The sequence below is a fragment of the Paramormyrops kingsleyae genome, chromosome 12 (genome assembly GCF_048594095.1).
Source record: "Paramormyrops kingsleyae isolate MSU_618 chromosome 12, PKINGS_0.4, whole genome shotgun sequence".
Taxonomy (NCBI): domain Eukaryota; kingdom Metazoa; phylum Chordata; class Actinopteri; order Osteoglossiformes; family Mormyridae; genus Paramormyrops; species Paramormyrops kingsleyae.
In genome coordinates, this window is record NC_132808.1 from 17,276,780 (window position 1) to 17,289,678 (window position 12,899).

Sequence of the window (12,899 nt, forward strand, 5' to 3'; positions counted from 1 at the left end):
ACTCACTAGTCATGATAGCATCACAAAACATTCTACAAAGTGTGTTTTCAAGGTTGAACAAAAGGGAACAATGTCACCGCTCTCACAATGCCCAACACAAAAATGAAGGGAGTGACTTTCACAGTAAAATATGTGTTTTTGCAAAAAAGAAAAAGACGGACGTCACCCCTGGTTATAAAATGAGGAAGATTTTGCTTTGTGACATGCCACTCACAGGACTACACATATACATGTCAACAGGTGGACTTACATACGCATGTAACAGAAGATTAACGGTTAACTGATACATTAACAAGGTAAGTGTGAAAGCTGGTAATTACAGGATGAACACACAGAATTTATTAATTTGAAATATGTGCTTTTGCAATATAGAAAAAAAGGACGTCACCCCTGGTTACTTATAAGATGAGGGAGAGTCTGTTTTGTGACATGCCACTCACAGGGCTACACATATACAGGTGGACCTACATACACATGTAACAGAAGATTAAAGGCTAACTGATACATTAACAAGGTAAGTGTGAAAGCTGGTAATTACAGGATGAACACACAGAATTTATTAATTTCTTTTTGTAGTGGTTGTTTTCATTATATCAATCTACAACATTAGGTCTATATGACATACTTTCATGCGTCCATCCAACTATTAATACTGCTTAAAATGAAACTGAGTCACCGGTAAATATTTCTGATTTAATTAATGGCTGTATTTTTAAATTATAAAAGTTTTTTTTTTCATGCGGTCTAGATGTCTTGAGTAGGTGAAAAATATGTTTTTTTTCCCTGTGGTCACTGATAATTTACAATTTAAATGTAACCTGAAAAATGTGCTATTACACATAATAAATGTTAGATTTAGGGACAATGTCAACCTTCTTGGACTTGATAGTGGGTTTTTATTTTTCTTTATATATTAGAACTAGTTTTAAAAAATGGGGAAACCATGAGTTTTTTTTAACTGATGTTGACTGAACTACTTAAGAAACACCATATGCATATTAACCTCTACAAACATTAAATCATTAGGCTACAGCTGAATACATACAGCATGTAGGCAGGGTGATGTGATTTGGTTATTACATTACTAAGCATTTGAATAGTTAGACGCATTATCTAAAGTGACTTTAAACATGTTGTGAATTCTGGTATCAGGCATGGCGGTTCCAGCATCTCAGAAAGAGCTAAACTCAGTGTTTCCTGCACTACAGTATCTGGAATTTTCAGAGACTGGAATAAAAATAATTGCTTGGTGATGCAACCATGGTGTGTAAAAAACTCCTCTAGCCTTAAACTGGTTTGTGAGACGGGGGCTTCTACCTGGTATTACGTATGTGGTGCTATTAATCAGCCATTCAGACTACCTATGTATATCAATTCAAAATGAGAAGCACAACTGAGATAATCTTAGTAATGACAAGTGAACTGTAATGTACTGGCATTCCACACATGCTTCTCCATGTCTTATTCCTCATATATTGCAAGAAAATCAGTTATTGTGAAGCAGTACAGGTGAAACTAAATTAACAGCTATAAATATTGCTGGCTTTGTAAAGGTTCAGTTGAAGCTAAGCCATATAAAGAACATTAATTGTAAAGCACAATTAAGTATTGTCAGGTATCGGGAAGGATGGAAATTAAGGCAGGTATGGGGAAAAGCAAAGGGGGCTTTATTAAAACAAAACACAACAAGTAGGGAAAAAAGGACCCAGAGGGGTCAAAATGGGGAGGGGTCAATCAAGAGAGAAGACAGGGCACAGGGCAGACTGGGGAGCGCAGGCAGGTAGCAATATCACACACATAACAATATAATGACTAAGGAGCTCAGGGCGAGGAGACACTACAGACACCACAGATGAGGGAGCAGACGAGAGGCACCTGGGATCATCCACACGAGGGCTGAAACAAGAGGCACCTGGGATCATCCACACGAGGGCTGAAATGAGAGGCGGGGTTAAACGAGGAACAGGTGTGGCTCGTTAGCACCACACCACGGGGAAAACGGAGGAAAAATGACATGACAAGTATAATTAGAAAAAAACTTAATTTTTGTTTTTCCAAAATATTTTTATTTCAGGTGAGCTATTAAAATTTAGGTCTGTTAATTGATGACTTATCAAGCAATGTCTTGCAAAACTTGATTTGTTTATGGTATTTATTTCTTTTTATTTGTGATTATTTGTCATTGTTGACACACCACAGCACACAACAACGAAATGTGTCCTCTGCATTTGACCCATATGTGACTTTCGTGACATAGCAGGGGGCAGCTAATTCAGCGCCCGGGGAGCAGTGCTTGGGGGCGGTACCTTGCTCAGGGTACCTCAGTGGTGTCTTGCTGGTCGGGGATTTGAATCTGCAATTTTCCGATTACGAGTGCGCTTCCCTAACCATTACACCATTTATGGTGTAAGACTAAGAAAATTGTATGCTTTATTGAAACTTTCAGAACTTTGTTAAAGTAATAAGCAATAAACTAAATATTAATTTTAAATGCTAGGTATTACATTTGAATTTAAATCTTTAAATAACTGGAGAACATAATTATTAGCTTAAATTTGTTATTATATGGTTTGGGAGAGGAACATAATCGATTCTAATTTGAACACATAACCAGTTTGAATATCCCACAGAGTGGTGTTATTGGTGTCACAATCAAAATAGTTTGCCTTTTCCTTTTTAATTTTGCCTTGATATGTAGACTTGTAACAGTGACTATTAAATTATTTAATACAGATGTCATTTCCCCCAATACTTGATTCTGCCTATAGTTATACTTCTTGGAATATCAAGGATTAGGATTATATTATGACTGCATGTACAGTTATGCTTATGTCATTATTACTTAATTCATTACCTTTTCCATTCTTCAGAATGTTTTCCAGAAACAAAATTAACCAGCTAGCCAGAAAAATTATCATTTTATTGTGCTTCTTGACTGGTGAGTTATCCATCATTTATTACCATAATCATCCAACTGAATTTGAATATTAACTTACATTGAAATATTATTTTTTGCTTCCACGGCTGCAGTATTGGCACCAACTGCTAGCAGTGCCACTGGTACTTCAGAACCAACTGTAGACACTGTTACAACAAAACCTGCCACATTGACTACTGAAGAGCTGACAACTACTGGCGGTACCTCTGTATCAACTGGAACCAGCATTCCTGCAACAACTCCAACTGAAGATGCAAACACCATTGATATAGTAACTACAGACAATACAACACCACTGACTAATGACGCTAGTGTATCAGAATCCACAAGATCCTTTTCTACAGATACCTCCTCTACAACACAAAATGAAGACACTACTACAACAGTCACTGAGAATAACAGTACCCCAGAAACTGAGGGTACTACTGCGGGTGTGTCTGAAACTTCAGTTCCAGATACCCCAACTTCAACAGAAGCTGAACACTCAACAACAGCAATCACTGAGAACCATTTGACATCAGTAATTGAAATCACAACAACAGATGTATCAGAATCTCCAGCTTCAGCCTTCATAGATACTCCAACTGTACCAGAAACTGAAGGCTCAACAACAGCAGTCACTGAAGACCAAACTAAATCAGCAATTGAAATCACAACAGGGGTATCTGAATCCCCAACTTCAGCCAGCACACTTAACTTAAATTCAACAGAAGTTGAATATTCAACAATAGCAGTCACTGAGGACCAAACTACATCATTAACTGAAATCACAACAACAGGGGAATCGGAATCTCCAACTTCGGCCTTCACAGATACCCCAGCTTCAACAGAAACTGAACAATCAACAACACCAGTCACCGAGGACCATTTTACATCAGTAACTGACATCACAACAACAGATATTATGGAATCCTCAACTTCAGCCTTCACAGATACTCCAACTTTACCAGAAATTGAAGGCTCAACAACACCAGTCACTGAAGTTCAAACTACTTCAGTACCTGAAATCACAACAACAGAGGTGTCTGAATCTTCAACTTCAGCCTTCCCAGATACCCCAACTTCAACAGAAGCTGAGCACTCAACAACAGCAATCAATGAAGACCAACCTACATCAGTAACTGAAATCACAACAACTTGGGAATCGGAGTCTCCAACTTCAACCGAAGCTGAACACTCAACAACAGCAAGCACTGAGGATCATTCTACATCAGTAGCTGACATCACAACAACAGATATTATGGAATCCTCAACTTCAGCCTTCACAGATACTCCAACTTTACCAGAAATTGAAGGCTCAACAACACCAGTCACTGAAGTTCAAACTACTTCAGTACCTGAAATCACAACAACAGAGGTGTCTGAATCTTCAACTTCAGCCTTCCCAGATACCCCAACTTCAACAGAAGCTGAGCAATCAACAACAGCAATCAATGAAGACCAACCTACATCAGTAACTGAAATCACAACAACTTGGGAATCGGAGTCTCCAACTTCAGCCTTCACAGGTACCCCAACTTCAACCGAAGCTGAACACTCAACAACAGCAAGCACTGAGGATCATTCTACATCAGTAACTGACATCACAACAACAGATATTACGGAATCCTCAACTTCAGCCTTCACAGATACTCCAACTTTACCAGAAATTGAAGGCTCAACAACACCAGTCACTGAAGTCCAAACTACTTCAGTACCTGAAATCACAACAACAGAGATGTCTGAATCTTCAACTTCAAACTTCCCAGATACCCCAACTTCAACCGAAGCTGAACACTCAACAACAGCAAGCACTGAGGATCATTCTACATCAGTAACTGACATCACAACAACAGATATTACGGAATCCTCAACTTCAGCCTTCACAGATACTCCAACTTTACCAGAAATTGAAGGCTCAACAACACCAGTCACTGAAGTCCAAACTACTTCAGTACCTGAAATCACAACAACAGAGATGTCTGAATCTTCAACTTCAAACTTCCCAGATACCCCAACTTCAACCGAAGCTGAACACTCAACAACAGCAAGCACTGAGGATCATTCTACATCAGTAACTGAAATCACAACAGGGGTATCTGAATCTCTAACTTCAGCCTTTACAGATACTAGTACACATTTTGTCATCATCACTTCCTCCCCTAAAGCAGAAAGAACCACTGTCACCACTGCAGCCATCACTTCATCTGTTCCTGTCACCACTTCCACCACGAAAGTCAGCAATACATCTGCTGCTGTCACCACTGCCACCACTACAGCCATCTCTGTCTCTGCCACTGCCACCACTACAGCCATCTCTGTCTCTGCCACTGCCACCACTACAGCCACCTCTGCCTCTGCCACCACTACAGCCACCACTCCCTCTGCCACCACTACAGCCACCACTGCCTCTGCCACCACTACAGCCACCTCTGCCTCTGCCACCACTACAGCCACCACTGCCTCTGCCACCACTACAGCCACCTCTGCCTCTGCCACCACTACAGCCACCTCTGCCTCTGCCACCACTACAGCCACCTCTGCCACCACTGCCTCTGCCACCACCTCAGCCACCACTGCCTCTGCCACCACTACAGCCACCACTGCCTCTGCCACCACTACAGCCACCACTGCCTCTGCCACCACTACAGCCAACAGCACACATAATTCTGTCACCTTTGCTACCACAGCCAACGATACCCATTTTGCTGTCACCACTGCCATCACTGCAGCCATCACTTCATCAGTTTCTGTCACCACTTCCACCACGAAAGTCAGCAATACATCTGCTGCTGTCACCACTGCCACCACTCCAACTATAATAACCACTCCAACCGCAACAATCACAATAACCACACCAAAAACAAAACCCACTCCAATTCCAACAACCACTCCAACAACAAAATCCACCCCGACTACAATAACAATGAAAACCACTCCAATAACAACCACAACAACAAGTACAACAACAACAAGTACAACAATCTCTACCACCATTAAGACCACAAAACTCTCTACAACCACAACGACTGCTGTCATCGCCATTGTGGACATGCAGTTTTCTTCCCCTGACACATTTGTCCCTGCACTTTTGGATCCCACCTCACAGACTTACATCGATAGAGTAAACCTGATCAAGACACTGGTAAGAATTATTCTCAGTATCATTGATGGAGTATTTCTTAAATCATTGTGTATGATCTTTGTTTAATAAGAAGAAATAATAATGCTTCCTAGTATGAAATGATTAGTATAAAATCTCACGTTATTTTCTTTTAAATCACTAACTTGATCATAGTGTACGAAATCCCAAAGAGGTTACACAGAAAATCAACTTACATTTCAGTGAAAGTAGTACAGACAGACAGCCTTTCTTTATTTGAATTCACGCTTGTCTGCAATTAACAACACTTATCCTGGATAATAAGTCCTATATATCCAAAACATTTAATCATTTTCCAATTTAAAAATACTTTTTAAGATTCTTTTTGTAATTGTAGAATAAAATCCGTCACACAAATCACCAGTATTTTCAAATCTCAATTTAAAAATTGCATATTGAAATACTTACATTATACACAGAATAGTGGTTTTTGCCACATTTCACTGATCAACATGCAACACCAATTTGTATTTGTGGTAAACACTGTATATTGATCTGTATATTATAGAAAATTATGACTAACAGCTGAAATGCTCATTTTTCTGGATGCAAAAATATTAACATAAACTTATTGGGTGTTTCATTTCTCTGTAGATGGAGCCCATTTTTAGGAGAGCTTTCAGGTCTTTCTTGAGGTTGATCGTGTTATATTTCAGGTAACAAAGTTAAATTCTTAAAATCATTTGTGTGTGGGAGAAAGACATGGAGTGTGATGTATGTGAGTGTGAGTCTTCAAACCTTTTGAAGCACATGCTAATTTGGGCTTCATTCTTTGTCTGAAGGGCTGGATCAATTATAACTGGGGTGCAACTGCAATTCGATGCTTCTAATGGAACTGTACCCAGCGGTCAAGAAACAGGACAAACATTGATAAAAGCAGTGTTAAATTCAGAACTACCTGGACTAAACATTAACGCCAGCAGCATTCAAGTTAATGGTACAGGTAGGTAATACTTTAAAAGTTCCCTGACAGTATTGATTGATTTTTGATAATTGTGTTTTGATGCAAGCAAAAATAATCATGTAAAATGATCAAACAACTTAAAACGCGAAGTTATTTAATATCAAGTTGTTTATTTTAATGCATCTTATATGCTAATGTTTCTGGTGTTTTGGCGTATCTAATTATCCCATAGAATAGAATAGAATAGAATAGAATAGAATAAAATAGTTATATTTTATTCATTCCTTTGAGGAAATCTTTTTTGCTTTGCCCCACCTTGCTGTCCATACAGATGAGAGCAAGCCTGGGGGGGGGGGGGGGTCACGGCAAAGGGGCAGCCTACTTGTGGGCATCCAATTTAGCTTTTATAGACTGTTATAGGGAAAAAAAGCCAGAAATGTGAAACTCTGCCACTGTTTACCATTAAGTCTTTTTCGTCTGTCCTCTGTTCTTATATCTCAATTAGCAATTACCAGCTCCAGCACCATCAGCAAAGCCAGTGTCTTCACTGCTTCCTGTTTAGCATCGTTGTCACTGCTGTTGAGCAAGTTGCTGAACTGAAATTCTACTGCATTTGTGGAGAAGCGGGCAAGACAATCAAAATACTTCACTAGGGCATGGATCCATCTACATCTAATATGCCTGGAATGATTGAAGATTCAGAAAGTCAGCATGATAGAGTTCTTTCTACTGAAAGAAAATGACATTGAGTTTAATTCAAACTTATCTTAGCATAACTGAAGTTAACTTTAACTTAGCATAAGTCCTACTGTCTACTTTTCTGTGGCACTGGGATATAATGTCTCTTCAGAAAGAGACAAATACAAAGAACTGTATCTTGGTCCTGGTATATTAGGATATTGTATCCTACATAGGAATATATTTCTTACATCCAGTGACAGTTCTGATGGCACTCATGAGTATTTTCTATAAATGACCCTGTGAAATTACCGTGTAGTACACTTTTTTTAGTTTCTAGTGTTACATACCTTTCAGTCTATGTTAATTATGAATAAAACTATTTGCAATGAATGAATGTAAATTATATATTTTAATATATATTGAGCATTGTCAAAAGGGAAACCAACTGTGCAATGTGACCAAAACACTGACGTATTCTTAGCGACTTTAATCATGTCTTTCCAAAGAGGTGCTGTATGTGACAGGGAGTAATATTTCTCTTGCTACAATGCAGCTGCCAATGATAAGATTTGATTAAGCTTAGAAAGATCGGTGGAGTACAGAAATGTGCAGCTTTGCTCCTTAGCTGTATGCACATGCGTCCTGGAAAGGTCCCTTTGGAACAAAACATTTTCTAATAAAATTCTTTTTCGGAGTAATTATAAATCAGCCTCATGGTTTTTGTGCTTACTCAGAAAAAACAGAATGTTACTGTGTTTCTTCAGGTGTAATGTCATTACCATGTGGTTAACATTCTGGAGAAATGAATGGCTCTGAATTAGGAATGATAGCTGAAATGGTGACAGTAAAGGAAACACAAATAACTCAGTTAATTTATGCTATTTATAACACATACTTTGTATTGCTTGATGTAAGCTACTTATTATGCTACACGAAGTGACAAATACTATTCATTTGTTGTAATGCCAAATCTCTTAAGTGTCCTAGTGTTAAAAACTACGGCATAAGAATCATGTCACAAAAGTATAACTCCAAATCATCTGTACAGAAAAATTAATAATAGCCCAGAAAAGCTAATAATTATATTGGTGATTAATTAAAGTGCCATATTAAGAGGTAACAGACCATAATATAAAGTACAGTGGTACCTCAGTTCTTGAACTCATTATAACTCGAATTTCTTAAAAGTCGAACCAACCAGTTTGAAAAAAAATTACCTAGAGCTCGATCTGAATCTCAGAAGTCAAACCGTGAACGGCGACCTAAGATAACTTTTACGCGTGGGGAAATGAGTCATGCAGCATGTCTCTCAGCGGAAAGAAATGGTAATGCTTCAGTCTCAGCCCCGCATTCGCTGTGATAGCATCGTGCATGTTTACACTAGCTGAATACATATACAGTGGTACCTCAGAACTCGAATTTAATCCATTCAAAACTCCGGATCGAATCCTAAAAAGTTGGAGTTGTGCTCGAATTTTCCCCATAAGAAATAATGTAAAACCAATTAATTGGTTCACGGCCCCAAAAAATTACACCTAAATATGTTTTTTTTAGCATTTAACACAAAATGAACCGGATAAAACAAGAAGAGCATATACTGTACTAAACACATCTAAGCATATTTATCAAAACAGTAATTTGTAAAATTTGAAAATAAATGCATCCAAACAGTGTGTAAAGTTAAAAAAAACAATGTGCCCTGCCCTGATCCTCAGCTCCTTCCGTGTGCCACGCCCCCCCGTTAAACCCGTGTGGAATCCCCGTGTGATCAGCTGTTTCTGGTTGTTGTCATTAGTCCTCTGCATTTATTCCGCATTTCAGTTTGTTTCCCCATTCCAGTCATTGTATTGTCCGTCTGCGTTTTGCCTGCCTTACCTGTAATTAAACCCCTTATTCCCCGATACCCTGACATAGGGAGAGAAATGAAAGAGAAAGAAGGAAAGAGAGAGGGAGAAAAAAAACAAAAAAACACAAACAAAGGCGGAGACAACTGGGACAGAGAGGCTAAGAAATTAACACATAAGGCAAAAAAAAAATAAAATAAAATGCATTTGAAATACAACCAAAAAAGGACAAATACAAAGACACAACCAGAAATAAAGAAAATAAAACAGATACACAGACATACAGTATAAAGTTGTATCATGTGCTTGGAAGGGAGCGTGGAGGTGTATTTGCATGTGTGTTCATCTGTTTGGGGGAGGTGTTTGAACATGTATGCGTGTGTTGGGTGTGTGTGAATTTTTCCATGGAATGTCCTTGATAGCGAGGGTGGGGGGCCGCAACCACACCCCACAGGAACCAGAGGCCGGCGGAGACAGGCCCAGGAGACCCAAGGCGTCCGCAGCCCCCCATGAGCACGGAAGAGCCAAGACCGCACGTCCCCACGACATCCGGGTCCCCACCCCAGCAGGAGGAGGAGGGAGGCTTGCAAACAGCTCTCCTCCCCATCACCCCCCTCGCCAGGACCCTCAATGTATATGGTGTAAGTAAAATTGAGGGGTGGGCAGCAGTGAAGAGGTGAGTGAGACCACCTCAGCGGCCCCACCCACCAACCTCTGAGTAGTGCCCCCACCCCCCAAGGCCCTGTGTGTATACTGATATGTGATGACTAAAGTGCAATTAAAACAAGGGGAGGCAGAGGGTTTAGTACAGTATATGCTCTTCTTGTTTTATCCGGTTCATTTTGTGTTTAAATGCTAAAAAAAACATATTTAGGTGTAATTTTTTGGGGCCGTGAATGGCCCCAAAAATGACCGGACTGGGGAAACAAACTGAAACGCGGATGAAATACAGAGGACTAGTTATACATGCCTTTGTTTCATCCTGTCTAGACTACTGCAATGCCCTGTATGCGGGCATTAGTCACTCCTCCTTATCCCGTCTTCAACTAGTCCAGAATGCTGCAGCCCGTCTTCTAACCAGAACGCGAAGGCGTGAGCATATTACACCTGTGCTCGCAGCCCTTCTTTGCCTCCCTGTCCATTATAGGATTCATTTCAAAATTCTTTTATTCGTTTTTAAATCTGTACATGGTCTGGCACCTCATCTGTACATATCAGGTCTTTTAAAAGTTCATACACCATCCAGGGCTCTTAGGTCAGCTGACCAAATCCGCCTACTCATTCCTCCCTCTAGGCTAAAAAGCCGAGGTGATCGGGCCTTTGCAGTGATTGCACCTAAGCTCTGGAATGAGCTGCCATTGCACATCCGCCTGGCTCCTTCCTTGGCTGTTTTTAAATCTCATCTTAAAACCCATTTTTATGCCCTGGCATTCAATACAGCATGAATGAGTTATCTAGTTACCTGTACTTTATGTTGTCTTTTCCACAACCAGAAACAGCTGATCACACGGGGATTCCACACAAGGTTAACGAGGGGGCGTGGCACAAGGAAGGAGCAGACGACCGTGGCAGGACACATTGTTTGGATACATTTATTTTCTTACTTTACAAATTACTGTTTTGATAAATGTGCTTAGGTGTGTTTAGTACAGTATATGCTCTTGTTTTATCCGGTTCATTTTGTGTTTAAATGCTAAAAAAACATATTTAAGTGTAATTTTTTGGGGCGGGGAACCAATTAATTGGTTTTCCATTATGTCTTATATGGGGAAAATTCGATCACAACTCGAACTTTTTAGGATTTGATCCAGAGTTCTGAACGGATTAAATTCGAGTTCTGAGGTACCACTGTACTGTATATAGAAATCCAGTCATGCATCCATTCTCTGACGCTTATCCGGGGTCAGTTTGTGGGGGCAGCAGTTTAAACAGGGATATCTAGACCTCCCTTTCACCAGCCACCTTCTCCAGCTCCATTGGGGGGTTACTAAAGCATTTCCAGTACAGCCCAGAGATATAATATCTCCAGCATGCCCTGGGTATCAACATGCCCGAAACACGTCTCCAGGGAGCCGCCCAGGAGGCAGCCTTCCTATATACTCAGACCACCTGAACTGGCTCGTTTCAATGCGGAGGAGCAGCGGCTCTGCTGTTAGATCCTTCCAAATGTCCGAGCTCTTCACCCTATCTCTAAGGCGGAGCCCAGACACCCTATGGAGGAAACTCATTTCGGCCACTTGTATCTGCAATCACATTCTTTTGGTCAATACTCACAGTTCATCACCATAGGCGAGGGTAGGAATGTAGATCGACCGGAAAATCTAAAGCTTTGCCTTCCTGTTCAGCTGCTTCTTTACCATTACTGAATGTTACAGCATCCACATTATTGCCCATTCTGCACCCATCTCCAGCTCCCTTCTTCCTTCACTCGTAAACAAGACCCCAAGATATTTAAACTCCTCTGCACTATTTTAATGGGATATACAGTTGAAACTACATACTTACATACACTTCAGAAAAAAACTAACTTTTTTCTTTACTGTGAAACATTAAATCAGAGTAAACTTTTTCTGTTTTAGATCAATAAATATTAACATATTTTTTGCATTTGTTAAATGTCAGAATAGAGAGATTTTATGTATTTTTTATCACTTTCATCAAAGTCAGAAGTATACATACACTAAGTTTATTGTGTCTTTAAACAAAAAGAAAACTCCAGATGATTCCATTCTGAGCTTGAGAACCTTCTGATAGGTTAATTGATTCATTTTGAGTTAATTGGTGGCACACCTGTGGATGCATATAAAGGCACGCCTAAAACACAGAGCCTCTTTCTTTGACATCATGGGAAAATCAAGAGAAATCAACCAAGACATCAGGAAAAGAATTGTGGACCTCCACAAGTGTGGCTCATCCTTAGGTGCAATTTCCAGATGCCTGAAGGTCCCACGTTCATCCGTTCAGACAATAATACACAAGTATAAAAAACATGGGAATCTACAACCGTCATACCGCTCAGGAAGGAGACGGATTCTGAGTCCCAGAGAGGAACATTTTTTGGTGCGAAATGTGCAAATCAACCGCAGGACAACAGCAAAAGACCTTGTGCAGGTGTTGGCTGAAACTGGTAAAACGAGGACCGACATGAACTGAAAGGTTACTCTGGGAGGAGAAAGCCATTACTTCAAAAGCACCATAAAAAATCCAGACTACAGTTGGCAACTGCACATGGGGACAAAACATGTCCTGTGGTCTGATGAAACAAAAATTGAACGATTCGGCCATAATGATAAATGGTATATTTGGAGGAAAAATGGAGGAAGCTTTGAAGCCTCAGAAAACCATCCCAACTGTGAAGTCTGGGGGTGGCAGTATAATGTTGTGGGGCTG

General features: G+C 40.0%; 1 protein-coding gene across 4 annotated transcripts; it reads left to right on the plus strand.

Annotated features, from left to right (window-relative positions):
• The first annotated feature begins 209 nt into the window (after positions 1 to 209).
• LOC111845363 (uncharacterized) lies at positions 210 to 8,370 on the plus strand. Of its 4 annotated transcripts, none has more exons than XM_072697585.1 (7): positions 210 to 296; positions 459 to 514; positions 2,871 to 2,938; positions 3,031 to 6,062; positions 6,675 to 6,736; positions 6,863 to 7,023; positions 7,490 to 8,370. In XM_072697585.1, exons 3-7 carry the CDS (start codon positions 2,872 to 2,874, stop codon positions 7,582 to 7,584), a joined length of 3,417 nt encoding a protein of 1,138 aa, XP_072553686.1. In that variant the 5' UTR covers positions 210 to 296; positions 459 to 514; position 2,871; the 3' UTR covers positions 7,585 to 8,370. The 4 variants fall into 4 exon arrangements, with proteins under 4 accessions (XP_072553686.1, XP_072553687.1, XP_072553688.1 ...); XM_072697586.1 differs by lacking the exon at positions 459 to 514 and having other exon boundaries at positions 212 to 296; positions 3,031 to 5,233; positions 5,267 to 6,062; XM_072697587.1 differs by lacking the exon at positions 459 to 514 and having other exon boundaries at positions 212 to 296; positions 3,031 to 5,200; positions 5,267 to 6,062.
• The last annotated feature ends 4,529 nt before the right edge of the window (positions 8,371 to 12,899 follow it).

Bases quoted from the DNA above. Each gene is read 5' to 3' on its own strand.
- LOC111845363 (XM_072697585.1), top strand. From the start codon at position 2,872: ATGTTTTCCAGAAACAAAATTAACCAGCTAGCCAGAAAAATTATCATT. The intron at 2,939-3,030 runs GTGAGTTATCCA...CCACGGCTGCAG, and splicing joins TTTATTGTGCTTCTTGACTG to TATTGGCACCAACTGCTAGC. The intron at 7,024-7,489 runs GTAGGTAATACT...TATCTCAATTAG, and splicing joins CATTCAAGTTAATGGTACAG to CAATTACCAGCTCCAGCACC.